Below are 20,436 nucleotides of genomic sequence, written 5' to 3'. Positions count from 1 at the left end.
CCTCTCTCTCTCTCTGGTTATCGTTGAAGCTATCAGCTCTGTGTATTTTACTATTTGGGTTTTACAACTCTCTGATGTTTTAATGACCTCGACGTGCTCCCATTATATTCATATGGAAATAACTGTGTGTGTGTGTGTGTGTGTGTGTGTTAGTGTAAATGTGCCATTTATCCAGATGAGTCGTCCCTGAACGTATAACCGGAGAGTCGAGGACTCGGGGACGCCAGGTTGCTAACGAGCTCGTTAAGCAGTGAGCTAATTGGGAGCCTTTGTTTAAGAGCGGGGGGGATGCGGTAGAGGACACGGTGACAGCGTAGAAGGTTGGGGTGGGGGGGTACATCACTAGCAGGGGTTAAAGGTCAGTCGTATTAATGTGCCAACTAGAGTGACGCTGATACAATCAAGCAGAACTGAAGGCATCGCTGGCTTAAAGATGAAATATGTCCATTCTTCGCTGCTGTTAAAGAAATTAAAGATCCTCTGGAGATAATCATATTCTGCTGAGAATTTGTTGAGGATAGTTTGGTATTTTGTTCTCTTTAAACAAAAGGCAGCGTGGCTAGAGCGTGACGTAACAAGAATCATTGAAAAGATCTTTAATAAAAGACCATAAACAAACGCTTTCTATTTGAAAATGATCTATTATTTATCGGTCGCCGTCCATTTGAGCGCACCCAAAATGTTCTGCCACGCTGAGCCGACACCATCCCGTTATTTCTAGCGCCGTAACCCTCCAACATCACAGCTCCAGTCACACAGGAAGTGCTGCCTGAGGGACACAACTCACGGAACAAAAATCTAAAAATTAATGATAAAATGTCACACTGTTGTTTTTAGACTGATATGATAATTTCTCCTGAACAGAACCGGCGCTACAAAAACAACAGACGCTGGATACTATAATGAGCTTGTGAAGAAGGTAAAACAACCTGCAGATTTGAATCTGTGATCCTCTTGTGGATACTATTTCTAGATCTGACACGAACACTGATGTTGTTTTGTCAGCTGTACTTTAACATAACCTATAAGGCGAAGTGGTAAATTCTCACCTCTGCTAAGGTGTACTTCTGTGTGACAACTAAATCTATCTGGAGCACGTGGTGCTACAATGCTTTAACCTCTTCCACTCCTCGAGGACGCCGGCGCCCTCGGCCGACTTTACCGTCTTTCAGAGGGTGTGGCAGGGCCGTGTCTAGATGGTAACCCGCAAATTGCGAAATCTGATCTGATAAGGCATTTGCAAGTTTCCACCACGCCCAAAGGAAAACAACCAGTCAGAGCCGAGCAGTCTCTAAAGGAGCTGTCAGTGCTGAGAGCTTTGCTCTCAGTGAACCTCCCCCTGAAAAAATAAATCACTGCTTGTAGAATCTTGCAAATGCTTTTATCACAAACACACCAATAAGAGGGCATGATTCCTTTCAGCTACGTCTTATGCCTCATCACAGAGTAGCAGAAAGTATTCATACGCCGTTATGTAGACCACCAGCAATACGCAATATCATTTCTAATACCTTTACTGCAGTCTTATGTGGGCATTGCAGATGTTTCTTGATTTTCTTGTGTAGCTAATAATTTATTTAAAAGTGTTTTAAAATATTTTAATAACTAAGGAAAAGGGAAGTTGGTGGAGTGATATTAAAAAGAGGAGTTTAGGATAGCTATTAAAGGCGAGTCTAGTTGCCTCTTCCTCAGTGTGTTCATAGAGATTGTCAGTCCCTTTTGTGTTGGCTTTGGTTTGTTACGGATTTTGTCGTGAACCAGCTGCTGCATCTACATCCAAATGGTAAAAAACAAGATTATATTTTATCTCCAGTCTAGAGCTCTATCATTTACCGCCAAATTGTAAGTTGTCTATGATTATTTATGGTTAAGTTGGCGTCATCGAACATTCAAATGTAGGTGGATCTAACAATTTGATTTCAGTATTTCTGCGATTTCCCAAGTTCAGTAACAAGATTGTTAGCTAACCGAACACGAAAACGTGTTTTTGTTACAGATTCTGACACAGATATTAATAAAATGTGTTTGCAGCATTTTTAAATGAATAGGTGTCCCTTAACTTTGAGGCCATCCAGCTTGTTCTAAGGTGGTAAAGCTAATTCTGGAAATGTCTTTGCTTCATCTTGTATTTTACAGGCTGATCAGTTTACAGAAGAGGAGATTGCTGGTAAGACATCGCTGTTAAGAACAAGTGATTGTGAATCACTTTCACCTGCTTTGGCCCAAAAAGGGAATGGTTTTGCAAGTGGTGGCCACAGACAGTAGCTCTCTCCTTCTCCTTCTCCTTCCTGACTGATTCTTCTCTAGTTTTGTGTTCTGCTAGTTTCCTTGTCACTATTTGTAGCATGAGGCGTTACCTGCAGCTCAAACAGGTTGAACAGGTAGTCCAGCTCCTCCAGGACACCATCCGCTGACTCATCAGGAGCATGCCCAGACATTGTGGGGAGTGCCTTCAGGCATGCGGAGGCCATACACACTACTGAGTCACATTATGAGAGGCTGTGATGAAATTCACTCAAGTTGGATCAGCCTGTGATTTCAACCTTTTACTCAGATTTATACAATGTACATCAGTAAAGACTTTCGACTTCAATAATTCGTTCATCAAGATCTGATGTGTGATTTAAGTGTTCCCTTCATTTTTTTGAGCAGTGTATTTGGCGGTATGGCTCTGTTCTGGGACCACTTGCAGTGTTATATTACAGCCACTGTTTTGCCAGATTTGCTGTGTATATCCAGCTATAGGTGTGACATCTGCCTAACTAAAGAAGCCCATGCACTTTTTTTTGTAATCAGGGTACAAAAAGGCATTTGACGTCTTTGACCATGATGGAAATGGCCAAATCACCACCAAAGAGCTGGGCAAAGCTATGTGCTCTGCGGGCCAGAATCCCACAAAGGCAGAGCTGAAGGAGATAATCAGGGCAATGGATACTGGTGGTGAGGACTCAATCTGCCTTCAAAACCTGCTAACCACACACACTGTTGATGTGCTAGATGGAAATCCCTCATTAATGTCATATTGTCTTCAGGAAATGGAACGATAGAGTTCCAAGAGTTCCTCACCATGATCACCAGGAAGATGAAGGACACACACGACGAGGAGGGGACCAGAGAATTATTCCGTGACTTTGACAAGGTAAATGTTGTCTGCAATCTCACATATGTGCAGCAGTTTTTAAAAAATGTGCTTACTCACTATGTAATTTCAGGATGGCAGTGGATACATCACTGCTGCTGAGGTGCGCCAAGTGATGGCAAAACTTGGGGTGAAGCTGACTGCTGAAGAAGTGGACAAGATGATCAAAGAACTAGACATTGACGGAGATGGACGAATCAACTATGAAGGTTGGTAGATGTTGTATTTTATGTTTTAAATCGGTTTTGGTCACTCATCGGACACTGAGTCACAACACTTTTTTTTTCTTCCCCCCCCCTCTTCCTTGCAGAGTTCCTCAAAAAAAGTTTGGAGTAATGAAGGCTGAATTGCACTACTGCCTGTAGGCTCATCAGGTCAGGTCAAGTATTCATAGAAAAAGATGAGTTTTGTAGTTCTTGAAAAGTAATAAAACAGACAGTGGTGTAAATGGAACAAAGTGTGATTTCATTGTTTGTTTTTAGAGAAAATGTACTTGCCGAATTAACCCCACAGGCTGAGAGTTGACCTATGGCGTGCTCTCATTTTCACAATACAGAATAGTGATATTACATTTAACTTCAGTAGCTCATCCCTAATATTTTTTTTTATCCTAAATATCTACCATTAAAACATTTTTCATGGCATAATAAGATCAAGTAAGCAGATGGTGGCTTTTTACAATCACAATCTTGGATTATAATGCCTGCTGTCCTGTGGACTAGTTTAGTATGACAAAAAAACAGGCAGCAACAATAACCAACTGTACTACACATTACCAGAGTCATATTCAACTGGGATTGTACAACTGACGGAACAAAAGCCACAAATCGTGAGATTAGGAGCAGCAGAGGACTGCTGAAAGATGATGTGTTCGGAGTCATACGCAGATACACACAGTAATGAAAGTTGATGTCGTGTTTAACCCTTTGAACTCTGCAATAGAAATGGTCCGCCAGCGGTATTTTTGCTTATTGTGATGTCATTTCTTGGAGCAGCTTCAAATGTTTCATATACCTAAAATCTGTACAACCTAAGCTAAAGGGTTATCTAAGTCAATAAACCATAATAATAAGTGTTGAAATTCTGTCACGAATAATAAATAATAATAATTAAATAAATCTGACTTTTATTTTCATAAAATTATACGAAATGAACACAAGAATCGCTGCCCGACGACTTATCCTAACCTTAACTATGTGAGGGATAATGTACAGCGAGCCGGTCACTGTTGTGAAAGAAACCCCTTAAGGACGATGAAAGACCGCTCCGCCAAGCGCATCACCCTGTCGGGGTTTCTTTCACAACAATGACCAGCTCGCTGTCAAGTCAAGTCAATTGTATTTGTATAGCCCTAAATCACAAATCACAAATCGCAACACAACCTCCTCTCCACGCAACATAGACAGAGCCAGAGTAACACGACCTCCTCTCCACGCCATATAGATAGAGCCAGAGCAACACGACCTCCTCTCCACGCCATATAGAGCCAGAGTAACACAACCTCCTCTCTACGCCAGATAGATAGATTCAGAGCAACACAACCTCCTCTCCACGTCAGATACAGTAGATAGAGCCAGAGCAACACGACCTCCTCCCTACGCCAGATATATAGAGCCAGAGCAACACAACCTCCTCCCCACGCCAGATAGATAGAGCCAGAGCAAGACAACCTCCTCTCCAAACCAACCAGATAGAGCCAGAGCAACACGACCTCCTCTCCACGCCAAATAGATAGAGCCAGAGTAACACAACCTCCTCTCCAAGCCAGATAGATGATTCAGAGCAACACAACCTCCTCTCCACACCAACCAGATAGAGCCAGAGCAACACGACCTTCTCTCCACACCAGATAGATAGAGCTAGAGCAACACAACCTCCTCTCCACACCAACCAGATAGAGCCAGAGCAACACGACCTCCTCTCCACACCAGATAGATAGAGCCAGAGCTGTACATTATCCCGCTTATGATACGGCTCCTTACTGAAGAAATCAATAATTTGACACAAAAACGGTCCGCCAGAGTCCGACATCAGAACTGCATCCATAGCAACGGTCGATGTCGGACTCTGGCGGACTGTTTTTTTGTGTCACATGATTGATTTCTTCATTAAGTAGCCGTGTAATAAGCGGGATAATGTCCAACTAGTGGGTCATTGTTGTGAAAGAATCCCTGACAGGGTGATGCTGCACCCCGACGCGAAGCATGCCGCTTGCAGCTTTTGATTAGTTCATGGTTGCGGCGGTGAAGTTTCTAAAAGAACCACCTGAACTCCAGCCAGCTATAAACGTCTACCTCTAAATTAAAAATGATTACAGCTTCAGTGACTTTTGATCTCATCTTCTGGTCGTACTGGACGCACACACACACACACACACACACACACACACACACACACTTTAGCAACCACCGTGAGATTCAGGCTCAACAGATACTCATCAGCCACAAACACACACGGACACACACATCAACACAGATTTTAATTTCCTCTCAGGATATGAGAAAATCTGTGTTAATAATGCATGGTGGGACAGAGGGAGGAATCAAGAGAGCAGATCGAGGCGGGCAGGCGGGCTGGGCTGATTGACAGTTTGATCTGATCTGCACTAATGGAGGACTTGATGGAGGAGGAAGAGGAGGAGGAGGAGGAGGAGGAGGAGGAGGAGGAGGAGGAGGAGGAGGCAGCCACTGTTTGCTCCTCCAATATATCATGGCTTCCAACATCTCCCAAACAAGCTCCCAGCATGCCCTGGGCCTCTCAGCGAACCAGGTGTGTGTGTTTGTGCACAGCAGACAGCAGTGTGTGGGTACGGTGTGTCAAGTTTGGAGAGGACGGCGTTTTTAATCAGAGTTCATTTTCCTCCCAAATCTAATTAGAAGTGTGATGGTGGCAGAGTGGAGGGGAGGAGGAGGAGGGAGAGCTGGAGGCTGAGACGGAGAATTAAATCCAAATGAAAAGTGCCTTCCGTGTCGACCTGAATCTAATGCGTGGCAGCAGAAGAGCAGGAGAAGCTAATAACGCGGCGTCGCCCCTCCAAGGTTAGCGCGGCAAAACAAAAACAAATTAGCGCTCTTGAAACCTCTCCGCTCGCCGTGAGCACCGAGGATCGGAGGAGCGAATGAAGACGAAACAAAGAAGAGACTTCCACAGGTGGAACTAATTAATTATCTCATGGAGAGAAAAAAAATACTTTTGCACTTCTTTATATATAAAAATGTAAGTATAAAATCAGCTTTTCCTGCAGCTTTTAACCACATCCCAACCTAGGTTATAATAGTTTTCAATGTTCAGTTAGTTTCAGTTTAGTTTGAGTTAGTTTCCAGAGAGTTTGTTTTTGTTAAGGCCAGCTATAATGACTCAGAAGTCTGAAGCTACATATACATACACAATACAAGGTTAGAGAACTGTCGAGGGAAGGATATAATGTTTAATCTTCACGCTACTTTATGCCTACAATACACACACAGGAGACGTTGAAAAGACTTATAAAAGACTGAAGTCTGACACCCTCTCACATCTAAAGACAATGTGTCTTAAATATCAGAATTTTTAGTCACAGACTATAATATTTTACAAAGACTGGGGCTTCAATCATAGCTATGTTACGTTAGCTACTGGAATGTTTGCTATTAGCCTACGAGCTCTAACTCTATCGTTGCACAAATAGGAGAACACGTCAAAGAGGTGTTCTTGTTCACTCCACAACTCCACCAGTTCCTCCGTGTTTACTTTCTACCCCGTTTGCTGCTTCCTGTTTGGTGCTGGAGAGAGAGCTGCTATTGGTTGTTGACAATGTTCACGTCATTGATGACATTGATGATAACCCCGCCCAGGTCATCATTGTAAATGAGAATTGGTTCTCAATGGATTTTACCTGGTTAAATAAAGGTCAAAGTAAATATTAAACTTGTTTGATTTAATGTCAAGACGAGAAAAGACAGCTTGGACTGAGTTTTATGACCAACTCACATTAAACGATGGAGACTCTAGAAAAACTCTCCTGATTTTGTTCCAATATTGGGAATATGTCTGCGAAAGTGAAATCGCTTGAAAAGTCGTTTGGTGTGAGGTCGGCATTAGAGAAGTAATGGCGACGTAGCGCCGTCTCCTGGAAGGTCAAGTCTGTTCAACATCACGGGAGCTGACGGAAATTCTGCCTTTTCAGTTGTGATATATCAGAGCTAAAAAACTAAAACTGAAATTAATTTATGTTCATTTTTATTTTATTTCTATTAATTTTTAACCAATATTGTTTCAGCTTAGTTTTAGTTCTTCTTAAAGGATATTGTTTTATTATTATTTTATTATTTTTCACTGCTTATTTTGGTTTGGTTTCAGTTTCAGTTTCCTATAACAGCTCTGATCTCAAGGTCTTAGAGTTTCCTCTCTTCCCATGCAATAGCTCAGCTCATCACCTCACTTTGAAACTTTGGTCACGACTGAAAGCTCTGGAAAAAGCTAGTTAGCGGACCTCGAGTTAAGTTCATTATAGAATACAATTAATTAAGAAACTTCTCCACAATGTTAAAAGGATGCGGTAACTCGACCCCGCTGAGCTTCTGCTCCACCTCCTGCTTCTTCCTCTCCCTCTTTTATCCACCTTTCTCCTGGCGTTTATATCCATCTTTCCTATTGTTTCCCTCCTTCTGTCTCCATTCTTGTTCATCTTTATGCTCCCTGTTGTTTCTTTACTGTGATTCGTTGGTGTAATCCCTCTTTTCCTCTCCCAGAGCTCCCTTCATGCCTCCATTTCTCTGTCGCCGTCGACAGGTGGAAACATCCTCGTGCCATCTGGTCTATGGTGCGACTGGGTCGCCTGTAATGGGATCCTTAATCATCCAAACTCTCTACCGATCCCACGGCCTCTAGATACCAACACACTCACAGACTTTTATTTCATTATTTTTAGTTTCTGATACTGTAAGTCTTTCTTTTCCTCTGACCCTCTCTTCATACAGTAAACACCATTAAGGCCATTTCATCCAACACTGCTGATTCACACAACATCTGTATGTACTGAATGTGTGTTTCTGTGTGTAAGAAAGCACTGAGAAGGACTAAAAGGAGCAAATACAATATATTTTCTCAGAGGGTTTTCGTGAGTTGAAGATTGGTTTAGCAAGGTGTGAGTGTTATTTATAAAATGACGTTCCCATTAGGGCGCAACTCGCAATTTTGAGGTTGTAGCGGGCTCAGTTTTAAAGCTAGACATGGCATCATATGAAACATTTATACAATATACATAAAAGGGGAAATCAAACAAGAAAATGTAAAAGCCAAATGATGATCTAAGGCATGAAATAGTGCAGTTAAAATAAATATAAACATATGTAATAATAAAATAGTAATGCAATTATAAATGTAAATTTATATAAGAGCAAATATGTGCTTAAATGAATGTCCCTGAGTTATTTTGAAGCGACGTCGGTTACTTTTCCGTACCTCTGTTACGTTGTTTCCGTACGTATTTTACTTCTTTTACGTACTTATTTTAAAGCCCAACCATAAAGTTTTTCCTAAACCTAACTAAATCGTTTTGTCGCCTAAACATACCTGTGACCGTTTTGTTACGTGGCGTAAAAATGACACGCAAAAAGGCTAAAATGCGTCCTCATGACACGTGGAATGTCCGTGTAATGTCATGCTATTTAGACGCCTTCCCGTGACACCGGGTTGTTACTTTAAGTTGTTAACGTCTGCATGACAATATTAAATGTCCATCTTAGTTTGAGTTGTTTACTTTTGTATGGGTAGTCTCACATTTGTGCGGAGCGTCCTCCATGATGAACACAAAACGGTGTTGCACATGGTCGGGGCAGCTGGTAAAGTCAGCATTGGGTTTTAAAGTCCACCTCCACTCCATGCTAATTGGTTTGGGACGCCACGTAATATGGCGGACCCTCCATGAGAACGCGTAAAGGGAGTGGCATTAAGTAGAGAGAAGGTGTAGTGGCCGGATTGGTTATTGGGCCTCTGTATTGGGTGTCAGGAAGTGGTTGGCAACTCCACACTGTGTGTATCATAGGAGGCAACATGGAGAAAAAAATGACCCAGTTTGCAGCTTCAATATGATCCGATAGATCTAATAGAGTTATATATAACATAACATACTGTACTACCAGTCTCTCTGTGTCTGTGTGTGATTATTTAGGACTTGTTCTTACCTATATCGTACGCCAGGAAGTCAGCAGAGAAGCACTTGGCTCCGTTGCTCAGCGACGTGTCGTTGTGAGTGTTCCCACCGAAAACCAGCACCGTGCCGCTCAGGAGAGCGGCGGAGTGGAGGTACCGCGCCACGCCGCTCTCCCCGAGGATCAGCCTGCACAGGTGGAGAGAGAGAGAGGGAGACGAATCAGGAGAGCGTTAATTCGTTATGTGTCCACGGTGGCGTGTTATTGATGGCGTCTGTCGGGGTGTGTGACCTGGCCTGTGGTGACTGACCTTCATACCAACTGTTCTTTCATGGAAGCAGCACACACACACACACACACACACACATACAGACAGACTCCACACAGACATTGTAGGAGGTCTCCGTCTGCTGTGTGTGACCTCTTTTGAGGTCAAAGGTCACATATTGGAGACCAACTGTGGCTTCTTCTGTTACTGCAGCATCGCTGAGTTTCCAACAGAGACTCTGATATGTGACAGAAACTCACTGAGCCTCCTAACATGATGAACACACAGGAAGCACGGACTGCTCTGTGTTGAGAGGTCTAACTAACACTGTCACTGTCACCATAGCTAAACTATTTTTGTCTAAGGTATCCTAGGAACTTTGAGCCACATAAATTAAAAATATGTTTGTGTTTATGAGCACTAAGGGGAAAAAAAGTTTTTCATCGATGTATGATGATTTTTTTTTTTTTAGGATTTTGAAATCGATGTTTTAATGCCAGAATCCATATATTTGCTTAATTTGAGTCTATGTGGAGGTAGAAGGAAGTTACCGCTTTTATTGTTGGAGTCTGAGTAACGTGACGTCATATCCGTTCCGTATCCGTCAACCAAAACAAACCACAGCGAGCAGAAACTAGAAAGTAGAAAACGTTGGAGGGTCGTCGTGGATACGACCTGCACCCTCACATGTTAAATCCAGCGTGGTAAACACTACACATCCAGTAAAGGATGGAAACACTTTGGGTTTCACACATTGACAGGAAAAGCAGAGCGAGACATCACGGCTAAAGCTGCATGCTAACTCTGTCATGGATAGGAAACGTTATCGTATTGTGGTAACGTGCGGTCAAGCCGGCCGTCACTCTCATCTCCGTGGTCAAATGGGCCGACGCTACGACTGTAGAGCACCCAGATACTGACATTTATGTTAAATGCATTCAAACGGCCCCGATGGAGCTGACCATGGATGGATAAAGAGAACGGAGCTGACGGGAGAGCTAGAGACCACCTTGGAGAAGTTAGAGGAAGTAGACACGTGTGACTACGTCCGATTTTCAAAATAAGGTGTTAACAAAGGGAACGGTATATACAAAATAGTGAGAGATATTTCTGGAATAATCATTCTGAATTATCAGAGGGAAGTAAACAGAAAGGACTAAAATATACATTTCAGAGCTACATTCACTATATAATTTGTCGGCGGAGTATCGTGAATGAAGAGGACGTTCAAATCGAGGGAAAAGATCCCCTCATTTCATTCGTTTTAGTTTTGATTTTTTGAACTAAGGAGACACGTGGACCCTGATCCCAGACCCGTTGGGAACTATTAACATACAGACGTCATGTAGAGGACTCTATCCATCCCTGGTAGACTCGTCAGCAGCGTTCTGCTGACAGAGAGGACTCGGTCTTTACGTTGAGCTGTAGCTGTGAAGAATAACTGGAATACCCAGAAATGTTCCGGTCTGGGAGTTTGAGAATTCCAGCAGCTCCGGCGACACCCGACTCCGACAACAAATTCCACTTGCAAAGTGAGAGTCATGAGGAGACAGCAGGTTGTGAGAGTTCATATGAATGTGAAGAGAGTGAGCGTCCTCTTTCACCCATCCATCTGCCGGGGGTCACCTGAGGTCAGACCTCCTGTCAGATCCTTCTATTCTCACCCTCCTCTCCTCTCTCTGACTCAAGCACTGCGTTAGCTCGCATTACATAACACTATAACAACTATTATTATAACCAGTATTATCATTACAGGCATCGTTGTGTGCATCGTCCTGCATGCACGCATTTACTTCAGTATAAGTAAACAACTTGGTAGTAAAAAGTGTAGTCAAGTTTCAAAGCGCACGCAGGAAGAACACGGATGTAATAGTTAACAACATTCTGTGCTCTCACCATGTCTTCGTGTGGACGTGGTACCGGTACATGTGGTCCACCAGGCCGTATTTGTTGTTGCTAAGCGCCTTGTATCCCCCGTGGATAAACACGCAGCCGCTGGCCTCGTCGTACACGCTGCTGTGGCCGTAACCTCCCTGGACCACGGCGCCTTCAGCAGACACCACCTGCCACGAGTTGGACCCTGAGACACACACACGGAGAGAGAGGTCGGATTAATGCAGTAAAAGTATATGACTTAAAAAGTTTCCGATTCTTTTTGGCAGGTTTCGGCTTTTCACTTTCATGCCACAAAAGCACTTTTAATTCCAGAGGTGAGACGGAAGAGAAGAGGCGGAGAGAGACTGAGCCAAAACAGTATAAGAGAGGCCAGAGGAAATTAGACTTTTATTTAATTTAAAAGCGCCTCCTTTATTAGACCGGTGTGATGCACAGCGATGAATTCAGGTGCACAGAAAATGTTATTAAAAACAGGCAGGGATTACATCATCCGAGCTGCTCCCTAATAAAGAAAAGACACAACAAAGAAAGAAAGCCTTAGAAGGAGGAGGAACTTTAAAACGCCTCGGATGCAGTTTTCACACTCTGCTCAGTAAAAATGACCATTGGGCAAAGGTAATTACAACGTTGTCATGATGTGTTCAAATGTAACCTCGTAAAATTAAGTTTTTTCGCGTGAACTTGAATAAATCCAGTAGTTTGAAGGAGATGTTTTCACATCAAAATAAAACCAATATTAGAGAGAGAATTATGACTTGTTTAACTTCATAACACTAACTCTAAGCAGCTTGCCAAGATTTGTTTTTAACCAAAGCAAATATTTAAATAATAAAAAATGTTTTTATGATTCTGATTTTATACAACATTTTATTCCTAAAAACTTGTTTTTTATGGCTGTTGACAGTATTTTCTGATTTGTTGAGCTCCAATGATTGATCGATTAGTTGTCAACAATTAAATTAATCGGCAACTATTTTGATAATTGATTAAGCGGTTTGAGCAATTAAAAAAAAAAAAAAAAAGTCAAAATTATCTGATTGAAGCTTCTAAAATGTCTTTCCTCCACTATGACAGTAAACTGAATATATTGGAGACATTTGAGACATTTGAGGACGTCATCTTGGGCTTTGGGAGACACTGATCAACATTTTATTGACCAAACAACTAATCGATTAATCGAGAAAATAATCAACAGATGAATCGAAAATGAAAATAATAGTTATAAAAAGAGATATTCCCTCAATAAAAACCTTTGACTCTAATATATCGACAAGATGAAACAAGAATTTTGAACCTGGTTTTATCCAATGTTTACATTTATGTTCTGGAAATGTATGAAAATTAGCACATATTTAATAAGATTTTGCATATCTAAACATACAATGTCAGTAATCAACTTGGGAAGTGTCATGGTGACATCTAGAAGTTTTCCCCTATTCACCTTAAAGAAATATCAATAAAGAGAAAAATAAAGAAAAAAAAGTCAGCAGAACGTGAGCCCTGAAAAGAGCGAGAACGAGAGAATCATCTAGAAACAACAAGAGGAAGAGAGACGAGGAGGAAGGAGAAGGTCAACTGTTATCTCATCTCTGGCAGCTAATTGCTGTGAAGTTGCCTCTCTGAGTGGTCATTAAATCCTTTTACACTCTGCTTCTCCCCAACGCTCATTTCCAGGTTGAAACCTCTGAAGCCTAATGATGCTCGCCGCAGACGAAACACCGTGACTCCGTCAGAGGGAGGAAGGAGGAAGGAGGCGGAGGTGGTGGAGGTGGAGGTGGAGGTGGCTGGGGATGAAAGTGATAGACACACAAGGGGAGAGGAGGAAGGAGGAGGTGAAGAGAGAGGAGCAGGAGATGACGGGGAGCGAGGAGGAGCGATGACAGACGGGGTCAGAGACCGAGGCCTGGAGGATGAAAGGAGAAAGATGGAGGGAGGAAAAGAAGAAGAAGAAGAGAGAAAGAGGGAGGTAGGAGAGTGAGGGAATGCATTGGATTCATTAATCATTGTCTTCTCTCAGACACTCCGGCCCGGTGCCTCCTCCTCTTAATGACCGCTCGCTGTGTGTGTGTGTGTGTGTGTGTGTACGTTGTGTAGCTGCACACATTTGTTGTGTGTCTAGTGGATGGTGTGTACGGACATGTGTGTATATGTGTGTGTGTGTTTTCCTCTCCAGAAAGTGTCAAACATCTAATTGTGTCTGTTGGTTTAAAACACTGTGTGACATCGCCATCTACTGGCTAACCAGGGAAACTAAACAATACATGCAGAAGCACAATAAAGTGTCCAGAAATGTACCTTAAAGGGAGATTTGTTAAGTATTTAATACTCTAATCAACATGGGAGTGGGCAAATATGCTGCTTTATGAAAATTTATGTTTATATTTATTATTGTAAATCAATTAACAACACAAAACAATGACAGATATTGTCCAGAAACCCTCACAGGTACTGCATTTAGCATAAAACAATATGCTCCAATCATAACATGGCAAACTGCAGCCCAACAGGCAACAACAGCTGTCAGTGTGTCAGTGTGCTGACTTGACTATGACTTGCCCCAAACTGCATGTGATTATCATAAAGTGGGCATGTCTGTAAAGGGGAGACTCGTGGGTACCCATAGAACCCATTTACATTCACATATCTGGAGGTCAGAGGTCAGTATAACATGGATTTATTAGGTTTTTCTAGCTTCATATGATACCAGTATCTTCACTCTACCTTTAAAACTGAGCCTGCTACAACCTGAAAATCACAAGTTGCGTTAATGCGTAAAGAAATTAGTGGCTTTTATTATCTTATATACCCATCTCTTATTGCTTTCTTATTGAATAAACTTTTATCTTAGTTGTTTTGGTGTGCATTAGTCTCTAAATCCATTTTTAACACTACATTTTTGTCAATGGTCTGTCCGGCACTTTGAATTGCAACTGACTTGTTTGAAAGGCGCTATATAAATAAAGTTTGATTGATTGAGCTGTGTGTAAATGAGCCTGCGTTCATGAGAAATGTAAATTAAAGCAGAGTCAGCAGCTTCACTTACTGATGTTGTACTCCTGGACTTTGTTGACGTAGCTGTAGATCGGCGAGTAGCCAAAGAAGATCAGCATCACCGGCTCGCCGTCGGCCAGCTCCACCACGTGGGCCGTGTGCCCCTCCAGGGCGTAGGGAGGAGGCGGGGTCGGTTTCCGCGGCGACCAGGTGCGCCTGGGGATGTTGAACGCCCACATCTCGTCCGTCACGTTGACCGACTTCGCCTCCAGCTTCCCGCCGAACATGTAGAGGTCGTCCTGCGAGAGGGGAGAAGAGACAGAGAGAGGTGAGTGTTTGAGACGTTTTTAATGTAAAGCAACACAGTCCTCCTACATACTGTTTGTGTGTTGAGTCTGAGCTGGCGTGCTGCTGCTTCCAGCTCCTGTTGTGCAGAACCTCCTCACAGCTGCTGTTCATTTATATGCTAATGGAGAATTTGGCCTCTGAGGTAAAATGTATAGTTTGAGGAGAAGAGTCCTTGTTTAAAAAACATTGTGCGATACACCTGAAGCGAACACGAGGCTCCAGACGCCTGACTTACCTTTGTCTCCTTTTATTGGTTTGTGTGTGCAGCTCAATAATCTATAAACACAACAATGGCACATAATCAACAATAAATATATTGATTATTGTTAATGGTATCCTTATTAGCGTCTGTTGATGTGATCGCTACGAATAGTTTGCAAAAAAGAGAATAAGTGTATTTCCCAAAATGCCAAAGAGTTCGATGAGAAGATCGACAGTCAGTTAGCTTAGCTTAGTATAAAGACAAGAGGAAACTGCTAGCCTGGCTTCAGTTACAACAAAATCCACATAACAGCACCTCTTAATCTCTCAAGCTCAATTATTGACACGTTTTATCTCCTCACACATGACACATATGTAATTTAATTATCTGTCAATATGAAAATGTTATTATTATAACAGCTATAAAAGGCCAGTGTGTAACATTTAGGGGATATATTGTATTGAAATTGTATTGAAATGTAATATAATATTAATAAGCATGTTTTCTTTAGCGTATAATAACCTGAAATTAAATTGAGCTGTCTTTATTTGGTTGGATATTATTTGTTTTAGATTAAGATTCGTTTTTATGTGTTTTGCCAGTAAAACTCGAGCTAGCCAACAAATTAACAATAACATGATGCCGTCTTTTCAGACGGAGAACGCACTGTTTGTCCACAAGAGATGACCATTAACTCTGTGTCCTTTGTTATGACTGCAGGTATGTTATTGTATGTCGCTTTATAGAGTGTGACAATATTTTAAACATGCAGATAAGGTATTTTTCTATGGTGTAACATTACTTCCTGTGTTTTGTTATGTAATTAAGCTACATAATTGTTATTATAAGAAGACAAATACTAAAAAAAGGTAACTGTCCGGTTTGAGAAATCTGTATTAATGTATTTATTTATATTTTTTCTTCTTAAATTCAAGAGAGGGGCATATTTCTGTTTGTATCTAATCCCAATATACGATCACTGTGTCAATGAATTGTGCATAAGTAATTATAGATTTTCAAAAAGAGAAGCAGCGGAGGATTTATCACCAGACAGAGCATGTGCTATTTGTCCACAAGAGATGACCACTTTACTCTGTTTCATAAATGCAGATGTAGAATAAACTGGCTGATACCACAAGCTTGGCCAGCTCTGGGTGGTTCATTTAGACAGAAGACACCTCACAGAGGTCACAAAACCAAACAACGGCTCTCGTGTTTTTACGTCACCTAAAGGCCACCGTAGTTATCCGACACGTTTGGAAAGGGAGTAGTGAGCGGAGGGGTTCTCACCACTAGATGGCACTGAATCCTACACACTGCTCCTCTGAGTCTCTAATGATAAACTAACATGCTCTAATAGTGCAGCCCTGCAGCTTGTCCATCATGCGACCATCACGTCTGTATCTGCAGAGCAGCAGCTGCAACATGACGGAGGAGTCACCCTTAAAATATCAGTGTGAAACTGAAGGGTGAGAGGTGAAGAGTCAGCAGGGCTGGCTGGACGTCTCTGTTACTCCCCAAAGATAAAAATAAAACCAGCTTCGTGAGGTTTCATGAGAAGACGACAGACTACAGCGATGAAGTGAAGACCTGTCATCCCTCCTCAGTGTAACAGGAAGGTAAAGATTGTGTGTGTACAGTAAACAAAACAAGAGTCACTGCTGCCGACAAATCTCCTCCAGGCTCCAGTCAGACACCCTGATCTCCTCCGGATCAAATCTCACCTTCATCACAACACAACACAGACATCTGTCTTCATTCTCCCTCCGTCCTTCACTATCAGATTACCTCTTACAAACAGAAATAAACCCAATGTTTGGACAGAGACACATCATTTGATGCTCCGCATGTGTGAAGTGAGTGATTTATACGGGACACATTCCCTTTTCTTCACAAGGTAAGGTTAATAATGGGTCGCTCTTCCAAAACAGTGTAAATGTTTCAAAGAGTTAATGATTACTTTCCTTATAAGTAAGTCTTTTGGGGATTATAATTTGAAGAAATGATTAAATAGTCATCAATCAAGCAGACGATTATGTCTTCATATATCTTATTTTCTCTGACTAACAGTCAAAGGGTAAAAAGGCATTCAGTTTACAATCACTTGAAACAGAAAACAGAAGAAAATTAAATCAAAACAATAAGAATTATCAACATACAAGTTTCTACATAGGGGTGAAATACAAACTGGTTTCAGGTCTTAAAGTACTGGTTAAAACTGAGTATGGACAAATATGATCTAATCAGGGATGTCAAAGTTAACGCGATAATAACGAGAGGAATCGATAGTCACGGAGGCTTGAGATGCCAAGGAATCAGACAACGAGGAACCCGTTCTCAACGTGAACCGATCCTCGATTCCCATCTCTAGTGATAACCTGGCGATTTTGCCTGCGACAGCCAACAATTTACATGCATTTGGCGGGTGGCGGGTGTTAATTTCAGACCCTGGTGTGGAGGCAATCTGGACTGCATTGAATTTTTGTTACTTATCAACTGATAAGAGTGCATCAAATACACAGTAGACTACTGTGTTTTTGTATTTTACTGCATTCAGACAACTGCTCTCTATCAGTGTGAGTGAGCAGTGTTACCTGGTAGAGAGCCAATGAGTGACCGTATCTGTAGAGAGGACCGCTGCTGACGGGAACCACATCCCACGTACTGCTCTCTAGGTTGTAGCTGGAGACAGACATTAAAGAAAAACAAACAAAAGCAGAACAGATATGGTCAAAATATATGATCTTGATACATCATACTAAAGTCTAACAAAGTCCAGTCCCTATAAGCGGTAGGCCTACTACAGAGATGGAGGTGGAATTTAAGGACTAATAAAAGCACAGGTGGAACGAATAGCATTAAAGACGGCTCCGCTCCATTTAGGTGCTTGAATACAGTTAAACAACATGCACAATACCACAGCCCGGGAAGCTGAAGCTAAATGGAATGCAGCCATGTATAATATTATTAGTTGCACCTGTTTGCAGAGTCAAAATGTCTGCAGCTAAAAGACCTTTTTGGCTCAGTTCCATTTAGTGTCCTAGTGAGACAGACAGAGACAGACAGACAGACGGAGTGGTGTTGAGTCAGACTGGTGCTGCTTACTTGAGGACCATGTGGTAGTTGGAGTAGTTGAAGGAGTATCCTCCCACCACCCACATCAGCCCAGAGTGCACCAGAGCCTGATGGGACGCCCGGCCCAGAGACTGAGCTGACGGTTTGACGCTCGGCAGCACCCAGAAGGCCTCGGTGGATGGGACGGACAGCGAGCAGTCTGGACCTGAGACACAGAAAGACACACACTTTATTTATTACAGCGTCTTTAATAGACACAAACATGGTTAAAAAACACAGCTCAATGAGTGAAACATGCTACTTATATTAAAGTGGCATTAAGAGGAAAGGAAGTAAGAGTTGTTATGTGGTAGTTTGGTATCACTGTGTGTAGAATTTGAAGTTTCCTGAATTTGCTGCCTCCCAATTAGCAGAATGCATTCAGTGATTACCATTGCAGTGTGTGTTGTTATTAAAAAAATCAGTAACAAAGAGGATAAATCTGTTCTAATTCAATCACTGGAGCTGCTGAACGATAAAAAAAAAACACGTTATTTTTAACTTCTTTTTACTGGTATTTTTTCATTATAGCCCCTCCAGGGTCACACAAATCACAGAAAGAAATCCAATTACATAAATAATAATAGTGATAGTACCAGTAGGTAATTAGGAAAAAAATATATATATATTTTTAATAAGAATATATTTAATAAGAATAAAAAAAACAAAAAGAATATAAAGAAAAATATGAATAATATATACAGTAAATACAAAAAATTATAAAAATACAAAAAAATTAAATAATTAAAAGGTTTTTATTTAAAACAAACCTTTTTAGCTTAACATTTATAGATAAGCTCAGTAATTACACAGAAACAGTAATTAAACAAATAATAATAGTGATAGTACAGTGCTAGTAGGTAATTAGGAAACAAATTTAAATGAATATTAATACCTACAAAAAACATATACATATACATATACATATGCATAATAATAATAATAATAATAATAAATAAAAAAATAATAAAAATATTTCTTTTTTACTTTTTAGCTTAAAAATATTTATATAAGCTCAGTAATTACACAGAAACAGTAATTAAACAAATAATAATAGTGATAGTACAGTACTAGTAGGTAATAAGGAAAAATAAAAGAATGATAATATCTACAAAAATACATATATAAGTAATAATAATAATAATAATAATAAATTTAAAAAAATTAAAAGCATTTATTTTACAGTTTTTTAGTACAGTACTAGTAGGTAGTTAGGAAAATAAATTAATAATAATAATAATCTCTACAAAAAATAAATAAATAATCGTAACAATATATAAATTAGAAAAATAATAAAAACAGAGAGCTGATTAGACACCAGCAGAGCCATAACATCATTCTCTTTAAGCTTATTATTGACCTCTCTGCTAACCAGTTATGGGTGATATAAAGAAGCTGAAATCATCAGCGGGTTTTCTAATGGAGCAGGTGGGTCCGATTAACGTTTCAGCGGGTAACTAATGAGAAACACTAATTCATGCTTTCAAATACTCGTCTCTTTCTGAGGATGGTGGGATGAGGAGAGTGGAGGGATAGAAGGGGAGAAGAGATGGACAAATAATGACAGAAGATGCTCTTTTCATTAACAAAGACATATTTTTTCTTGCTCTGAAATGTCAGTTGCTATGGTGACCAGCACCTTTATTACCCCGACTGTTTGTGTGTTAGACGATGCTGTGTGTCCGTCCCCACCAGACTCATCACCCCAGAGACACACATACACTACACTAACAGCTTATTGAATAAATGACTCGTCGTATTAATTCAGATCTTTTACAACACGCATGCACACTCTAAACAAAAATGACAAATCTGATCTCTGCCTTAGTTTGTGCTAGAAAAAAACATATAGTAACATTATTGATTAAAAAAAATAGTTTTTCTGTGTGAAACTAATGCATCATTGTTTCCCTTAACTTGCAAGATTTCTTAAATTGATATTGATTTACTACCAACATGTGTCTGCACACAAAATAAGCCAAAATATACAGTAACATTCTACTTGTGCTTACAGCATTAATCCAGGAGGGGGCAGCGCTTCACCATCTAATCTAACTTCACCACACTGGAATGACTGGTTAGGTTTGATTAAAATAATAATAATAATAATAATAATAATAATAAAAATATTATTATTATTATCATCATCATAAGAAAACATTGGTTCTGAATTGTTTTGAGGATAGATTCAGCTTGTCAGGAATAACAGGAGGACAATTAAACACTGATATTGATGAGATTAGGCACAACTTCATCAATAAGTCCAACATGAATAATTTCTTCTTTAAAAAAAAAAGCTTAAGTTATTTCATTACGATTTATTTATCTATATATTGTATTTGATTCT

The 20,436-nt window shown here is 40.7% G+C and overlaps 2 protein-coding genes across 7 annotated transcripts in view; one reads left to right on the top strand and one right to left on the bottom strand.

Moving 5' to 3' along the window:
• Positions 1-20,436, bottom strand: part of atrnl1a (attractin-like 1a) — a 267,677-nt gene that overhangs the window by 207,009 nt on the left and 40,232 nt on the right. For all 5 annotated transcript variants that reach the window (XM_074647316.1, XM_074647317.1, XM_074647318.1 and 2 more), the window contains exons 7-11: positions 18,081-18,255; positions 17,570-17,657; positions 14,478-14,724; positions 11,435-11,618; positions 9,304-9,458 (exon numbers count right to left, since the gene is read on the bottom strand). In XM_074647316.1, coding sequence (XP_074503417.1) covers positions 9,304-9,458; positions 11,435-11,618; positions 14,478-14,724; positions 17,570-17,657; positions 18,081-18,255 — 849 coding nt within the window. The remainder of the gene's footprint in view (positions 1-9,303; positions 9,459-11,434; positions 11,619-14,477; positions 14,725-17,569; positions 17,658-18,080; positions 18,256-20,436) is intronic.
• Positions 1,381-3,820, top strand: LOC141774560 (calmodulin-alpha-like). Of its 2 annotated transcripts, none has more exons than XM_074647310.1 (6): positions 1,381-1,783; positions 2,137-2,167; positions 2,797-2,940; positions 3,033-3,139; positions 3,213-3,348; positions 3,450-3,820. In XM_074647310.1, exons 1-6 carry the CDS (start codon positions 1,781-1,783, stop codon positions 3,473-3,475), a joined length of 447 nt encoding a protein of 148 aa, XP_074503411.1. In that variant the 5' UTR covers positions 1,381-1,780; the 3' UTR covers positions 3,476-3,820. The 2 variants fall into 2 exon arrangements, with proteins under 2 accessions (XP_074503411.1, XP_074503412.1); XM_074647311.1 differs by having other exon boundaries at positions 1,383-1,783; positions 3,213-3,361; positions 3,466-3,820.

The sequence above is a fragment of the Sebastes fasciatus genome, chromosome 9 (genome assembly GCF_043250625.1).
Source record: "Sebastes fasciatus isolate fSebFas1 chromosome 9, fSebFas1.pri, whole genome shotgun sequence".
Lineage (NCBI taxonomy): Eukaryota > Metazoa > Chordata > Actinopteri > Perciformes > Sebastidae > Sebastes > Sebastes fasciatus.
This window is presented reverse-complemented; position numbering and strand designations above follow the sequence as displayed.

Excerpts from the sequence above, each read along its gene's own strand:
- LOC141774560 (XM_074647310.1), top strand. Across the intron at positions 3,140-3,212 it reads TATTCCGTGACTTTGACAAG|GATGGCAGTGGATACATCAC; the intron begins GTAAATGTTGTC and ends ATGTAATTTCAG. Across the intron at positions 3,349-3,449 it reads TGGACGAATCAACTATGAAG|AGTTCCTCAAAAAAAGTTTG; the intron begins GTTGGTAGATGT and ends TCTTCCTTGCAG.